The sequence below is a fragment of the Phalacrocorax aristotelis genome, chromosome 9 (genome assembly GCF_949628215.1).
Source record: "Phalacrocorax aristotelis chromosome 9, bGulAri2.1, whole genome shotgun sequence".
Classification (NCBI taxonomy): Eukaryota; Metazoa; Chordata; class Aves; order Suliformes; family Phalacrocoracidae; genus Phalacrocorax; species Phalacrocorax aristotelis.
Window position 1 is genome coordinate 33,176,048 of NC_134284.1, and position 16,795 is coordinate 33,192,842.

Consider the following 16,795-nt stretch of genomic DNA (forward strand, 5'->3'; position numbering starts at 1 on the left):
CTCTGTGCGTTAATGACGCCTTCATTCAGATTCTTGCTGGAGTATTTGTAAGAACATTAACAGTGTCAGCTTGGCGTCTGGGTATGGGGTAAAGTAATAACAAATGCACAGAAGACAAGGAAGAAGGTGAGAACAAATATCCCTGCAGATAGATCCTCTGCACTTGGTTGGTCAGTTATATATCCATCAGAGCAAAATTTTGGGCAAAACATTTGTGGCAATGCATAATAAAAGTATGCTTAAATAACTGATACGTTTCCCACGCTGTTAAAGTTGAGGACACATGCTTACATGCCCGGAGGAATTTCGGCACACAGGAGATGTGAAGTAGTTTTGTGAATGTGTGGAAGCAGGAGACTGGTGTCAGAGCTGATGGGCCAGTGGAAAGGCATCTCCCCAGGGTATTTCCTACTCCAAATATATCGGGAACTCACATCCCAGGGAGGAGGTAACTGCTGGCAAACACTGACTTCAGGATGAGCACCAACTGCTTGGTCTGCGTCGTGTTATAACTTGACAAGTCAAACTCTTTCAGTTTGGGTATGGGAATTGACATCTCTTCACGATGAGTACTTGATTTTCTGATGTCTTAAAGAATTGAAAAGCATCATTTGTAGTTTTTAAATTCAGAGAGTTATAGACAGATTTAGTTTGGAAAGGATCTTTGGAGGTCATTTAACCCAGCCTTCTGCCCAGAACAGGGTTATTTTCAAAGCTAGATCAATTGCTTGTATAATTGATTGGTTTGTGTTCTGGATATTGTTCCTGCTACAAGGCTTTTTATTACATTTTGTAAGATATTTTTTTGTTGCTTCATTTGCTGGTTTTATTTCTGTGGAGTAGCTAATTCTTGTCAATAAACCTTGTCCTGTAGCAATTCCAGGCCTGCCTCGGAGTCCAGAGGTGATTTGTCTTTATTTCTGGAGGATGTAGTTACTCACTAGGAGCTTTAAAGACATGACATTTTGTCCAGCAGATATTCCTAGTGGATCAGAACAAACAGCTTCTTTGATATCTTGGCAGATATCAGTGATCACGCGAGGGACTTGCAGAGTGCTGCCCCAGGCTGGCAAAGCTGTATAGAGCCACTGTTACTTCAATAACTCCCCCTTGGAAGGATAAAAGTCTCAATCTTCAACTTCTGATCGGCTTTCTGAAAGGTTTCTAATCTTTGAGATTGTAAATTGTGTATTTCTTACCTTCCACAATTTACCTTAGAGATTAAATTTTGTGGTCTTAGAAACTAACTCACGGTTTTTACCTCCCTGCTGCATTTCAGTAAAGTGTCTTGGTTGTATTGAGGCAGAAGCCACAGCTCTTGGTATCCCCTCACTGTTGTAGATAAAAGATATGTCCCACATAAAGAGCTTGAAACTGCTTGCATTAGAGGTGAATAAAATGATCTGAAGCTCAGTAAGCTCAGCAATAGGAAAGCTAACCCTGCTGGTATTCACCCCAGCAGAAGACACTCCACAGACTTTGACGTAGGAGCCTAATAGAGTTATGATTTGGAATAGGCGGATGATATTTTCAATGTCAATAAATTTTGCCTCCCTATCCGCCGTCTGGGCTTCTCAAGGACAAACGCTGTGATGTTCAGCAGCTTTCTGCCAGAATATCTCCCCGATGTAATAGCTGAGGTTAGTCCTACAGGCGCTATGCAGCCTTGATGCAGTGGCTAGGAAGAGTATTGGAAGGTGCAGGTTTAATAAATATGAATGTTTTGGGAAGAGTTGGTTTTCTAGGAAGAAGGGTAACAAGTTGTGAGCATTACTTGAAGTAAAAACAGCCATAAGTAGCTGATATTTGCTATCATTTGTCATCTGCAAGTTTGTCACCCAGAAATCTCTCCACTTATGTTGCAGCAGTAGCTCGGTCCAGCTTCCTCTCAGCCCCATATGGAACAGCATTGCAAATCTAGATCTTCACTGCAAAGGGCTTTTCAGAGGAGAGATGAGGATCTCTGTTGCCTGAAGCTGATCAAACCCCAAATGGCTTAACAGTAGGGAGGAAGAACAGCAGCACAGAACCAGGGCTTCCTTTGGACCATTCCTTTTGGGAGACAGCACTCCTGTGGTGCCGCCCCGCAAGCCAGCCACTGCTTATGTGAGAGGTTCACGCACAAAAGTAAAAGGGTTACTTTTACTCCAGCTCCTGAGCAGACAAATACAGCTGGTCAGGCTCTTTCTTAACATTCAGACACTGTCAGTCTTGGAAAACAATTCACCAGTTGCTTAACCACCATTACTCTGTTTGGTATCTGTCTCCTGAAATGGAGCTGGAAGATATTTTATTGCAGCAGATGCCATCATTTAGATAGAAGCACAAAACGACATAGTAAGAACTTGTGCGCACAAAAGGTCCCGCAGTGCTTCTTGCTGCCATAATGTCACTGGTGGCCTTGCCAAGTTTTAATTCGGGTGATGTAATTACATTCGCTGTATTCACATTACCCCAGGTAATGTCTGTTAGCTCTGTTTTTTCTGTAAGCTGTTTTAAAACCAGCTGCTGCATTACACTCCAGAGGCTGCTGTACGTCAGGGGTGAATAAACCCATTCTTCTATGGGGGCTGGCATCAGCATATCTAAGAGGCACGCAAGCTATTTAGTGGGTGCCAGGGGCAAAGCTACATGACTGCCTGAGGTGCTGTAATTCCTGAGAGCATGGCACGCTGCCCAGAGCTGATGGCTGAGGGCTACCTGCAAGCAAAAAGAGCTATTTATGTTAGAGGGCAGGTTTTAAATAGACTTCTTGTGCATTTGGAAATAGTTTGTGTCATGGTTTCAGGGTCAGCTGCCCTTAGATATGTCTCTGCCTTTAAGTCGACAGCCTACGGATATTATCTGTATGGGGAGGCATCCATGGAGCCATCTCTCTTGAGCCCAGGGTTTTAATCACTGCCATGTGATGACTCCTGCAAGTTTAATTTTAGTTGCATGCCAAAGAGGCTGAGTTAACCACTGAGTGACCAGCCCTCACAAAGCCCGAGGCAATCCACTGTAGCCATGACTGGGAAAATAAAGTATTCTTCCTAACTCCTTACTTGCTGAGCATTATTCACAGAGTTCTCCTAAGCACAGAGGTGAATTTGTCATGTCTCCGTCTCGCTCAGCCCAACCCTGTCACAAGTGTTTGCTGTTTATTTTTAATTGAGAGGAGAGGAACCGCTGGCCCCTGTTTTGTCTGGTCATTGTACACTGCTGTGTGTGACGGAGGCTCTTCCACCTGCTTAATCAGTCCATTGCCTGGGGCCTATGAAGTGAGTGTTTCCAAACTTCTTTTGCTAGCTGTTAATCTGCTGGTCCCTCCCACTGCTTCTGGGAACTGGGAGATAACTGGCATTTGCAGCATTACCACAACTGCTGCTCCCAAATAGTTGACCAGCCCGCAGAGTCCAATCCAGAATAATATAATAAACACTGACGCTTCCTCCTTCTGAGGAGTCACAGTCAGGGCACTTCAGACTCCATCCTCCTGACTCTGCTCTGAATTTGTGTGCAAACATCCCAGAGATCTGCAGGACAACAAAACCTGACCTTTTTGGCTTTGGAAGCCACCCACCCTCCCCGTGGAGAGAAGAGCAGAAGCGCTGGGCTTATTCCCAGCATCTCCCTGGCAGTGGGGGGGGGGACATGATATGGATGCCAGGGGTATAATTTCCCATAACACATTCGTAGAAGAGCTTTTCCTGCTGCCTTGCAGCCTCGACCAGAGTGATGTGCTTGGATGGTTTTGCTGTTGCCTTTGTACGCTATTAGCATAGCACTGGGGTACTTAACTATGCCCTGCATTACTGTAAGCAGCCTGAGCACCCTTCTCTCTTGTTTTAACACAGTTCAAGCTTGTTTCCTCTAAGACAGATCCTGACAGCTTCTGAGGCAGGTTGGATTTACAATCATCTAACAATCCAATCGTGCATCAAAACCGATGGCAGATACCACTGGGTAGGAGAGATCAGGCTCTGTAGAGGTCTGTAGTTCACAATGCAGATCTGTTCTTGCCAGGAGATGGGGTGTCGGGCTCTGGTGTCTTGTAATGGCAACACAGCCACGGTGCATCCAGGTCAGAGGCCACCTGTATTGAAGTGAGATATAGTCTGAGCTCAGAATCGCCCTCTCCATCCACCGAAGTCTCAGGGGGAGAAAAACATCTTTTAAACATAAACTGCTATATCTGCATGTAAACAAGCATTCAAGTCTGTGCGACCAGTGAGTCCATTCTCAGACAAGGAAACTCGTCACCCCTAACTCCTGTTGAAATCAGTGATACAAAAGCCTACAGTCAAACTTAAGCATTAATTTATTTGCTTCACTGAGTATTTGCTTTGCATCTCAGATAAATGATACAAGCTATTTTCTTTCTATGTGTAATAGTTCTGTACTGATCTTTGGAGAAAAGCCGATTTCTGAGAACGTCTAGGTCAACCAGAGTGAAGGAGGTAATTAGTGGATCCGCCTGTCTAAGCGTTAACTTATTGGACACCCTTGCAGAGTTTGAGAAAGGAATTTATTATTGCCAGAAATTACTGCTTTGTACCCCAGGTCATTTTAGTGGCAGCAGGGAATGAATGGTTATTAAGTAAGACATAGCTGATCTTATGTATTACATAGATGTTATAATTCTACTTTCCTCAAAACTAGAAGTGGTGGTTTCCATTCTTAATGGTAAAAAAAAAAATGCAATATTTTTAACAGCAGAATTCCTCTGAATTACTAAGAGTGGTTTAGGAGACCTAAAAATGATTCTGTCTTTACCCTGATTTGGCTTTGCCTTTAATGATTACACCAACAACAACAGTGACCAAATAACAGGGTTTTTTGACTTCACATTGCAGTGCCTTCTTTGAAGTTAGTACTTAGTTCTACATAATTAGTGTTTTAGCAATCTTCCAAACACAGCCATGTTTGGCTGTGAATACTTTGGGACCCCGAGGCCTCGTGGCACTTTGATTAGTCCCTTAATGTTGCCATGTTAAGGGTGCGTTGCATTTTGATGGTACCTTGGTTCACTCCATTGGTGTTTCGCTTGTGTGAAGCATTCACTTGTGGGACCTCTTGTGTTTTAAATAGAGGGGTCAGAGAGCCTGCCGTGTCACGAAATGAAGCATACCAGGAATATCATGAGGAATCCCAAGAACACAGACAGTGGAGTTGCTAAAAAGCTTCCTTCCCTGTTTGGGAAAGGTAGGGATGTTTCAGGAGGGGTGCAGCGATGGGCCTTTAGTGGCGCTGTGTGCTTAGCCTCCTCTTAGTCCATGCAGGTACCACTTTGCACAGGAGTGCTGTCCCTGAAAGCAGTGTCTTCTGAGCTGACCCTTCCATTTCATGAAATCCTCAGAAGCAAACAGTTCACTTAAATTGTGTGTGACACTGTTTGGGAAGCTAGAGATTTTCTTTGCAATTTAGTCCGCAAAGAAGCATCTCTAAGCGAACACAACTTTTCACTGTAATAAAATACAGCTGTTAAATACCCTCCCCCTTTCCTTTCTTTCCTTACGCTCTTGCTTGACTGGCTCAGTCTCACTGGCCAACGGCTCTTTCTTGATGTGTCTGGCAGTAATTTTTAGTATTTTTAGGTGATTCTTAAAGCTTACTTGCCCTTAGAATATACTTCAATATGAAGAAAAACAGGCTTTGGAGCAAAGCAAGAAAATATTGTCAAGCTACAGAGAAAAAAAAATTGCAGTTATAACCCCTCTGTTCATGGCCTCGAAGTCAGAGTCAGAGAACGTTACAGATAACCTACCTTTCTGTGTGTGAGTCCCTGGGATTATTGTTGCATAGAGTGTGATTATTCCAGGTAAGTTACTCCTTTTCTATTTGCAAAATTGTTGTTTTAAGAAGATTGTAGGTTGTTTTCTCTCTGTGAATTAAACAATAGATTCTTTTGGGTGTGCAGAGTAGTTAGGAAAAGCACTTAACTGAATGCGATAAAAGTCTAATGAATGTTTGTTGTGCTGGAGTGAATGAGAAGGAAAATCCTAGCTGAGTTTTAAACTCTTTTCTTTTCTTAGGGAATGCAGTCGGATTTTTGGTGAAGATGGTCTGACGCTGAAAATCTTTCTTAAAAGGACTGCTCCCTTTTCTATTCTGTGGACTTTGACTAACTACCTGTATTTACTGGCTTTAAAGAAGCTGACAGCCACAGACGTCTCTGCCCTATTCTGTTGTAACAAAGCTTTTGTCTTCTTGCTTTCTTGGATTGTGCTGAAAGACAGGTTCATGGGAGCAAGGGTAATGACATGCCTGATTTCCAACTCTCTCCTGTTTTCATAAATGCCCTTAAATCCATAAGCTATTGTGCTGCCATAGTACTGCTGCATTATGGTATGTATATACCATGAAACCATTTCTTATTTAATTTTATGATGCAAACAGAAGCCTGAAGATCAGTTAGAGATCTCAGACTCCAGAGGTAATATAATGTGGGAATTTCAAGAAGCTATTACAGCTAAGTGTAATTGGATGATTTAGAATAGCAGGACTTGCAGTTTCTCATAAACTTATTCTGTCTTGGGTTACAGTGCTGCTGAAGTGCAGTCAATTAATTTGATTTTAAACTTGGTGATAAATGTTTAGGTTCTAACTAAAGCAGTTTTATTCCTTTTTTGGGTAGATAACTGTTTTCAGTATGTAATGTATTTTTTCTTATGCCACCCTCTTACTTTTTACATTCACATAAACAAATACACATGTGCATGTGCCTAATGTAATTTAAAAGGGACAGTAACCGTTTTGCATGAAGGTGTATTTTGCACTAAAGTGTTACAGGACTCACTGGTGGTAATACGGACCCTGCAAAAAGACAAAAACAAAAGAAAAGAACTTGAGCAAAATTATGTGCGTCTGGATCTAGCAAGCATGTTTTCTGTAATTTTACATACACAAATCTCCTAATATGCAGCAGTTTAAACTGTTGACTTTATACCTTGGCTGAGGACTAGCTAGGCCTTCTGCCAGGTCTGCTGATGCAGATTCCCCTGTTGAAATGGCTCGAGGCCTAATGGTCATGTTGGGTACAATTCTGACTGAACTATCAAGGGCCTTGAACTTCATCAGGGACTGGCTGGGGCCAGATGTGATGCCTGCAACCAGAAGGGGCCACCAGCAACTGCATTTATGTTCCATGGAAAGCAGGATTGATCAGGACACTCATCCAAGTGAGTTTGGTTTTTTTTTAAAAAATGAACACAGCAGCTTTTTTCAATTAATAGTGTGTTAGGAAGGCTCAGAAATGAAAGGCAAAGGTGTCCTGTTTTACAGGCATCTGGTCTAGCTCTAGAAGCAGCCACCAGCACACGGAACAGAGCTCTGTGCCTGTGGCTTGGGAATGGGAGAGGAAATCGTTTGAAGCAGAACAGCTCCCCTGCAACCCTGGTGACCCGGGGCTGGCTGGGCGGTTAGTAACAGCACAGGGCCTGAGCACCTCAAGGCGTGTGCCATCACGCAAGTGACCTCTTGGGTAGGGATCTGCCAGGAGGGTTTGCTGGACTGGCTCAGTGGAGGTTCTGTCCAGACCAGGCAAAGTTGAGGAGGTGAACCACTGTTTCACAGACCTCAGCCATGGTGCCCTTGAAGGTAAGGGCACAGACATTGCGTCTTGCAGTGCTAACGCCAGACATCTGTATACCTATTTCGTATACAAGCTAAAATATGGAAGCATCAGGTGGATGTGACCTGCCCTCAGCCTGCTGATGACTACTCAAAGAATAATCAGGGTTTGAAATCCTTGGTTCTTTTCTACAGAAATTAACAGGAATGGTAACTTTGGAGGCTGTAGTTCCCTCCTCTGCCTCTTGATCATCTCAGGTTCTAGCTGAAAAATAGGAAATGTTGTACCCTTTAAGGTAATTTTTGTCTGAAATCAACCTCTTTCTAGAAGCAGCAGCATAGCTATATTTTCCAGCCTACCTCTTAAAGAAACCTAGATGAAAAATATTAAAGCTATTTTCACTTATTTTTCACTGACTAAATAAAATATTGCTATAAATACACATTAGTATTAATGCTGTAAACACCGTGAGATTTGCACAAGAAAAACCTGGCAGAAGAAGTGAACAGCAAATCCTTTACATAAAAGACACTGCTTTTGCTGCGAACTGGCAGATTCTGGATTCATGGTGCTGGAAAGGTAATTAGCAGCATTTTCCAGCAGCTCTCCTGCTGGAATAATACTTAATGATGTTAATAACCACGCAGGAGAGTGAGAATTAAAATACGACAAAGCAGTGCGGACCCAGCCTTTTGTGCTTTGAATTCCTCTACTGCTTTCACCCCCCAGCCTCTCAGAGAGCAAGTGTAATTAGGTTATTTGGACAGTAAGGGGATGAAAAGAAGTAAGGGCTTAATCATATACTCTGAGCCAGTGTTTGTGCAGAAGCACTCAGCACCCAGGAGCACACCCAGTTTTTCAAAGGAGCTCAGCTCCTAACAGCTGTTTCAGAGCTTCGGAGCCGTCAGGCACCTCTGCGGCGCATCGGAGGTGGGGATGCAGCGGCGCCTGTGTACCCAAGACAGCTTTCATCCACCTGGGCTTGAGAACCAGCAGCCGTCAAGGCTCAGCGGCTCCGCGGCAGATTTCCAGCATCACCAGCTCCCTGCCCGCCCGGTGTTGCTGCAGGCAGTCTCCAAGCTGTCTCTAAGCAGCCAGCTGCCTGACGGCTCTCCGATCCCCCAGCTGCGTGCCAGCACAGCGCTCCCGCACACCTCGGAAAGCACCTGCTGGCCAGGCTGGGGGGGCGGGATTTTCAGATGGACTGTCTAAAGACAAACTTGTCTTGATGGCCACCTTGTGGTATGGCATAATAACGTGGAAGTGTTGACTAGCTGTAGAAGTGCTGCTGGGGACTCCATGCAGAGGTCTCGCTGCCCTGGCTGCGTCTGAGCTACCCGGAGTGTGTGTCGTGCAGTGAGAGCTGTGCGCCCGCAGCAGTGATGCTGGAGCGTGGGAAGGAGCTTGCACCCAACCCAAGAGGCAAAAGCACCAGCTGGAGAAAGAGTATTCCTATGAGAAGGACATATACTGTAATCACTATATGGCTATTTACCGATAAAAGTAGTGCAGGTAGACCTTAGGTACCTTGAGTATCTACTGCCCTGCGCAAGGAAACATAGCACAATCCCTGCCTGCACCATAATCTTCTTTCTGTAGACATTTCTGAACATCTCACAAAATAATAATGTATCTGTGTGACACTGGGACTCCTGGAAGTCCAGACAGCTTTGGCTCAGAGCAAGCACAAATATTTAAAAGACTTTGTGTATTTGAGTTGTTCTGTTGGTTTGTGTTGCTTAGATTTAGCCATGTGCTTAAATGTTTTCATGTTTGAGCCCTTGGTTGTGTTTCATCTGTGAAGTTGAACTAACGCTTATTCGGTAGGTACAGAGTGGTCTGAGGACATTTTTCACTCCCCAAAAGGTTGGCTGCAGTCTGGAGGCAGGTCTCTCTGCTACAGCACCTCTCTACTACAGCATCCTCCAAAGGACTGGGAAGCTGCCATATGAGGATAGGCTGGGAGAGCTGGTTTTGTTCAGCCTTGAGAAAAGGAGGCTCAGGGGGGATCTCATCACCATGTACCAGTACTTAAGGGGTAGTTACAAAGAAGATGGAGACTCAGACTCCCTTTTTACAAGGAGTCCCATGGAGAGGACAAGGGGGATGGACACAAGTTGCTCTTGGGGAGATTCCAGTTGGACACCAGAGGGAAATTTTTCAATGAGGACAGTCACCATTGGAATAATCTCCCCAGGGAAGGGGTTGGCTTGGCCACATTGGACACCTTCAAGAGTCGTCTGGACAGGGTGCTGGGCCATTTTGTCTAGGCTGTGGTCTTCCTAGAAGGGCTGTACTAGATGGTCCCTGAGGTCCCTTCCAACCTGGGATTCTGGGATTCTGTGATTTACTGCTGTGGTCCACGTGGAAAAAGAATGCTCTGGAGTAAAATGGTGGTTGGCCTCAATCTCTTCCCCAGGGCAGGGGGAATAGGCAGCCTAATTTCATTCCTTACCTAGGAGTCTCCAAAACAAAGTTACTACCCTGTTCTGTTAATTAAAATCCTTGTTTAACGAGCTGTCAGCTGCAACAACCAGCTTTGCTTTACTGTGGCCTTGCTGCTGCTTGTCAGCCTACAGAACCCTGCAGCATGTGCTCTCAGGTTTCTAAAGCAAACACACGACAATTGCTAGGCAGAGGTCAACTGTGCTAACGCAGTGGTGTATAATTTGCAAGAAGGGGGTTGAACTTGAAACTTAAATAATGTTCTCACTGTTTTCCAGTGTCAGCTCTTATTTATCTAATGTCTCATGAGATGGTGCTTCTTACATGTCCATCATTCCAGTCGTTACGGGGGGGGGGAAAAAAAGTGCTTGGCTTTCTAAATATTTGACTAAATGAGGAAACTGGCTCTCTGAATGTGGTGTAGTCAGACTGGGAAGATATTTTTCCCAACAGGAAGAATCCCCTACTGGGGCTGATGGATCTATTCATTTCGACTAATTCAGGGAAAGGACTTACTTGCTGGGTCTGAGCAGTGAGTGCACTAAGAGTTAAATCTTGATCCTTTCCCTTTGAAGAAGGGGATAACTACATTGGACTTCTCTGTTTTGCCTTGTGGGAGACATTGCTTGAAATATTACAGCTGAAATATTCCAGCTGACAGCTGAAATGCTACATCTGAATTTATGTGCAAGGCAAGATGTATAGTGCAGCCTGGGATGAAACCAGCCAGGCAGTGTAGCAGGGCAAGGGAGGGGCTTCTTGAGACTGATAGAAGGGGCCCTGCTGATGTCTGAGAGGTCCTGAGTGTAATTCTGCATTGCTTCAAGACTGTACTTTTGTGGTATTTGTGTCCCAGGATAAGCTGTAAGGAGAACAGCAGTATTACACAATCATGTTACTAACGAACTACTCACTCAACCAAAGATAGGAGGGAGGAGCTCTGCAGGGACTGTCCCTGCTGCATGGGACTGAAACTCATTCTTCTAAGAGACTTAACTTTGCTTTGCACACAGGTCCTTGGGTAGATGTGAGCTCAGGGATCAAAATAAGCATTGCTGCATCTTGGGTGATGGTCACTGTGCCAGATGTGCCCTGACTTCTCAGCAGGGTGATGTCTTCCAGCACCCCAGCTCACTTAAGGAGTGACGGCCAGATTCCCATTTAGGTACTGGAAAATGCAAGATGCTCCCCTCTCCTCCTCAGCAGCTTGCTGGTGAGAGCCCTGAGTCCAGAGATGGCAGCCTTGGATCCATGTTCCTCCTCTGGATGACAGGACTCAAGCCCCCTGCCTGGGGTGACCTGGCTGCTGGGATGTGTTATTCTGGGAAGGAGGGGAGGGAAAACTCCCCTGGTCCCCTCTTGCTAAGGCCCTTCCAGATCTCATCAAACCATTGCATGACACCTGGGAGACCACAAGTACGTATGTGACTCCAGTCCATGTCACTAAGTTGGGGGACCAGGATTTCAAGTGCCATTTCATGGTGAATTTGGAGTTATCAGTGGTATCTTCAGGTTTAGGTGACAGCTAGGCAGCTTTGTTGCTTGGAGCTTGGATGTTTTAAGCAGAAATAAGGTGGGATATAGGCATGCACTGTGGTTTGTGACTCTGCCTTCAGCATTGAGACTGCAATGCGAGGAGAGTACCTGAGTGCCTCAGTTCCTGGTAAAATAGGGCTGATGGAGCGAGGGAAGGACTTAAAGCTGCACCCAGGAGGTTAGTTCCCAGTGAAGATGTTGGTCCAGGTACCAATGGGATTTAGAAGCACTAACATTTTTACCTGTAGTCTCAGAGATTGCCTCCACCCTGGGAGATGATCCTTGGTTCCCCACTGTCTTCCGTGTGTGGACACCTTTACCTGAGTCAGGCATGAGTCACTGCCCTGTGTGTTCCTTGAAACATGGTTTTGCTTTACTAACTGGCTCTGTTGAAATTGTTTTGTGGGTTTTTTGTGCTTATTGCCTCAGTCTGACTCACATCTGCTTGGTATGAGTATCAGTGGGTTTTCTGGGACTCCTGGTAAAACTGTGTGAGATCTGGAAGTCAGGCTTCTCTGCAAAAGGGCACATGATTTGATCAAGATGCCTTTAAAGTCTGTGGTGTGAAGCATGAGAAGCTTAGGCTTGTCTAGTAGTAAATATTTCTTAAATGAAGTTTAATGAGTTTTTCCAGGAAACAAGTGTCCATCTTATGTTGGTCTTGGCTCAGGAGTTGTACCAGGGCTGCAGGATCAAGAAGGTATAAAGCCCTGCCTGGCTCAGCAGTTGAGTTCAGGAGCCATTTAGTGTGGAAGTGCTTGCAGAGGCTAATGCTGTTGAGGTGAACCACATTAGTTTCTTCCTTTGTATGAATAGGGAGAGCCTGCCTTACCTATCCACCAGGGAGTTGTGTGGTTTAAAGGATATCTGGGAATAGAAACAGGGTCTGAACCTTAAATGTTGCTGCTGGTTCTGTAACAGCCAGCTTTGGGTATCTGCATTTGTGCATCTTTTGCTCTACACCCAGCTCTAGTACATGAACAGCATTTTTATAATGGTAAGATGTTTAATGTAATACTAATTACAAAAAAAAATAAAATCTATAAACCCCCCCATCAGAAATGGGGCTGTGATTTTCCACAGGTCTGAAGAAATACATTTTCCTTTGTAGTCCATGGAAGATAGGCATTCAGTGCCTTTGCAAATCAGATTCCATATTTACCTGCTGAGGGCAGTTAGGTAGAGAGAGGGAGTTTTTCAAAGAACAAAACATGTCAGGATCCCTACCACTTCCTTAAGGTCCTCGGAGTCAAGACCCAGGATTTTTGATATGGTGTAGTTAATTATTTTGTTGTTTTTCTTTGAAGCTCCTTAGAAGCTCCCTCTGGGATTTTCAAATGAGGCCAAAAACCTAAGCACAAAGGTAAAGGCTTCATAAAGAAACTTGGTTGTGTCTGTCCAAGAAAGCTGGCAGGGCTGTTAGGAAATACCATGCACAGCCGGAGCAGCCTGGAAGAGCTCCCAGTGGTACATTGGTGTTCCATAATGCAGGGGTCATTCTCCTGGACTCATGTCCAGGAAGGTTGTCTGTCTAAATGTTTGCATTTCGAGCCAAATCAGTGGCATTGCTAAGTATTTCTTTTGTTGTATAGTACAGCATAATGTCTTAAAATTTCTTGATCTTGGAGTCATATTTCCAAAGTGGATATTTAGCTTGTAAAATACTTCATGATGGATGTTCTGTCAGTAGGTACCAGGAAAATCTGCAGCACTATAGATCCTTATCACTGGCTGCGCATACACTTTCATTATGTTTTACATCTCTCCCAACCATACATAATTTTCCCTATTTAAAGGAAAACAAGAAAGCTTCAAGTCAGAGAAAGTAGCTAGTGACACTCATTAAAACCCCATGCAGTGGTAATCTCTTTCCATGTAATGAAATTGCACTGAGCTTTACATTGCTTTGCTTTGTCTGTGCAGATAGTTGCAGCAATAATGGCAATCACAGGAATCGTAATGATGGCATATGCAGATGGTTTCCAGGGTGATTCAATTATCGGGGTAGCATATGCTGTTGGATCAGCCTCTACATCTGCATTGTATAAGGTAGGTCATGACTCTTTATTAGTATCCATATATTCTTTAACATTGGGTGTTAAAACTGCATGAGTACAAAGTGAATCACTATAAAATAAATGCTTTATTTTATTCATCCCTCCTGCTCATTCAGATTGTGACCAGGCGATGTCACAATGTCAGGAAATCTACTATGAGGGTAATTAGTTGTTAGCTGCCAAATATTCAGAATGACTTTGCTTTACGAGCCTTTAATGAAACCTCCATTGCTATGCTGCAAGGAGTTTAGGATCATGTTTTAATCATTTCCTGCCACCGCAGTTTATCGACACTATTTCGAAGGAGCTTGCCAAATGCAGCAGGGAGGAGAGCCTGAATGCAGGTAGCGCTGCTTTCCCTGAGCAGGGGCGGACGGCTCATCCCCGATCTGCACTGCAGCTCTCTTGCGTATTCTGCGCTCGTGCTGGGCTCGGAGCCCCTCTGTGTTCCTGGTTCGGGCCATGCGTTAGAGACGTGCAGGGCTTTGCACCCTGCTCGAAAGTAGTGGCTGCTCTTGAAGATGAGGGATGAAGAGGGCAGGGATGTGTCTGAGTTAGAAAGAGGTTGGGCTAAAGGTGGCTGTATTTATTGTCAGCTCGGGGAGGGTGAAGTGTGTGAAAGAGATGGAGAAGTTTGGCGTTGGTTGTAGTGGAATGAGAAGTTGCCTCCCAGCTTTATACTTTGGTTGTCTCGCTGATAAATTGGTTGTGTCCATTTACAAGTAACTCAAGTGCATTCATTTAAGCTTGTGTAGAACAAATCCTCTGGGAGGCTTGTGCTGCCTGTGAAGCTGAAGTGAGTCCCTCCAGGCTAGGCTTTCCTCTCACAGCAGGGTCATGCTGTGGAGGTCACTGGAGTCCCCTCACAAATCCTAACGGTGCCAAGCAAAGCCCAAATCCTGTAACTTTTCGTTGCATGAATGGTGGTGTCCTTGGGTTCTTAGTTACACTTGCTCCTTGTTGCACTGTGTTAAGTTTTGTTGTACAGACTCAACGATCCCCACTGTAATAACACGGTATCCCCTTCTGTGCTAAAACACAGGAAAGGGCAGAAATTGGACTAAAACTCTTCTGCAGGAAAGGGCTGAGTTGTGGCACGCTGTCCTGGTCAGGGCTGTCCCCGTGCCCCACTCTCCCCAAGGGAGCAGAGGACTCTGCGCAGGCAGACTTTGCTTCCCATGACAGGCTTGAAGTCTAAAACCTTTTTCTTTCCTCTCCTTTGCAGGTTTTGTTCAAAATGTTCCTTGGCAGTGCAAACTTCGGGGAGGCAGCTCATTTTGTTTCTACTCTGGGCTTCTTCAATTTAATTTTCATCTCTGTTACCCCGATAATACTGTATTTTACGAAAGTGGAGTACTGGTCCCCCTTCTCTGCTGTGCCGTGGGGTTACCTGTGTGGAGTAGCCGGCCTCTGGTTAGGTACGTGTTAAAAAAATTTAGTCTTTTTTTTCTCTTCCACCCCAATACAAAATCAGCCTCAGACACAAGCATCACCCCTCCTTAAGCATCAGGGATCTCTCTCAGATGAAATCTGATCCCAGTGCAAACTGGTATGCCTTGCAAAATTATTCATACTTTTCACAGGAAGCCTTAACACTAATGTTAACAGCAGAGAATAAACAAGATACTAAATGCCCACTTTACTTCTTTGCACACCTACTGTAGTTTCATTGGTCTTTCCCTGTCTCTGGCACAGCTTGATTGCTATAAATCCAATTTCGGAGAGCTGCATGTACACAGTAGCTCTTGGCATGCTCTGTGAGGGGTCTGTGCACTGACATAGGGACCCACAGCACTGGGGCAACTTTCTGCAGGTGCTGCAGCGCTCTGCGCAGAGCTTGCGCAGCTTTGCCTTAGCCTGCAAAGGCTGGTGCTGTTTCTTCTCCTGCGGTCTTCACCTCCTCTCCGCTCTTCCACAGCCCTTCCTCTTTCAGAGCCACAACTGCTGTCCTCTAGCCAGGCAGAATAGCTGTTGGATTCAGCCCAGGGGCATTTCAATTTCAAGATATAACAACATCCTTTCCTTTAGTTAAGGCTCTCTTGAAGAGGGTTTTGTCTCCACTGCAAGTATATTAAATGGAAACAAAGAGGATGTCATTGCTCATCCACACAGCCGTCCTGAGACGTGGTCGGGCTGACAGCTGCAGTGCTGTGAGCACCTTGAAACTGCTCTAACCTGAATTGCAGCTGCTCTGTGAGCACCTGAGGGACAAAAAGTAGGGACAACTTACCACCCAGCGATCTACCCAAATGTATAATCCCAGCCAGGACAGAACAACCTTGCAGGGCAAAAAAACTTGCTCCTTTTACGTACGGGACTCACCAGCAGGACTGGGTGGTGGGTGATCGGGGGGACCTGGGGTCCTACCACAGCACCAGTCCTTTGGCTGAGAGAGCTGGAAGAGCACCCTAGGGAATGGTGTGAAAGGGAAGTCTTTGCTTTTGATCTCTCAGCAAAATTGGAGCTGGCTGGGAACACTGTCAGTAAAAAAACCCAACCCATAAATTAAAGGTTTTGACCATTTGTACTTCTGCCAGCTTTCATTTTGCCTTCAACATGGCAGAAAGACCATGGTCTCGCTCCAGTCTGCTTAGTTGGCAGTTAACTTGGTCGGCTAATTTTATTTAGTGTCCTTTAGAGTATGAGTTCCTGCTGCTGTCACCTTTGGTGTGTGGTCTGGCCTTTCATCAGTGAGATGTCCTGCTAGGCCAAGGACAACACAGCCTCAGCCGAGAGGGGAAGCTGGGATCACCAGCCTTCTGGTAGGAGGAAAAACGATGGCTTATGGCAGCAAAACTGGGTTCTTGGTACCTGACTGAAGCTGGGACAAAGCTGTGAAATACAAGTGTGATAACTCTGGTATTGCAGTTTGTGAAAGGACGTACAGCCCTCCCTCTTCCCCCATGCACGACTTCCCCTCATTTCACACATATATAAAAAAATAAAAATCAGTCACTTTGTGACAACCACATCACTGTGGTGTGCGTACCGAGGATATATCGTACCTGTAGGGGCAAGGTGGAGAAGAGCCTCACTCTAGTGTTTTCCCCATAATCATGTTGGGTTTTTTTCCTCTGTTTTTCCCTAGCTTTTAATATTCTGGTTAATGTCGGCGTTGTGCTTACATACCCCATTCTGATCTCTATCGGCACAGTGCTCAGCGTCCCTGGAAATGCAGGTACAGGTACCATGGCTGTTGGTGGAA

The 16,795-nt window shown here is 45.0% G+C and overlaps 1 protein-coding gene across 2 annotated transcripts in view; it reads left to right on the forward strand.

The window, feature by feature from the left end:
* SLC35F4 (solute carrier family 35 member F4) overlaps nt 1-16,795 on the forward strand; it is a 129,892-nt gene that overhangs the window by 111,754 nt on the left and 1,343 nt on the right. Inside the window, exons 4-7 of one of the 2 annotated variants that reach the window (XM_075104248.1) lie at nt 6,015-6,234; nt 13,457-13,582; nt 14,816-15,008; nt 16,679-16,768. In XM_075104248.1, coding sequence (XP_074960349.1) covers nt 6,015-6,234; nt 13,457-13,582; nt 14,816-15,008; nt 16,679-16,768 — 629 coding nt within the window. The remainder of the gene's footprint in view (nt 1-6,014; nt 6,235-13,456; nt 13,583-14,815; nt 15,009-16,678; nt 16,769-16,795) is intronic. The other variant, XM_075104247.1, reaches the window with a different exon arrangement.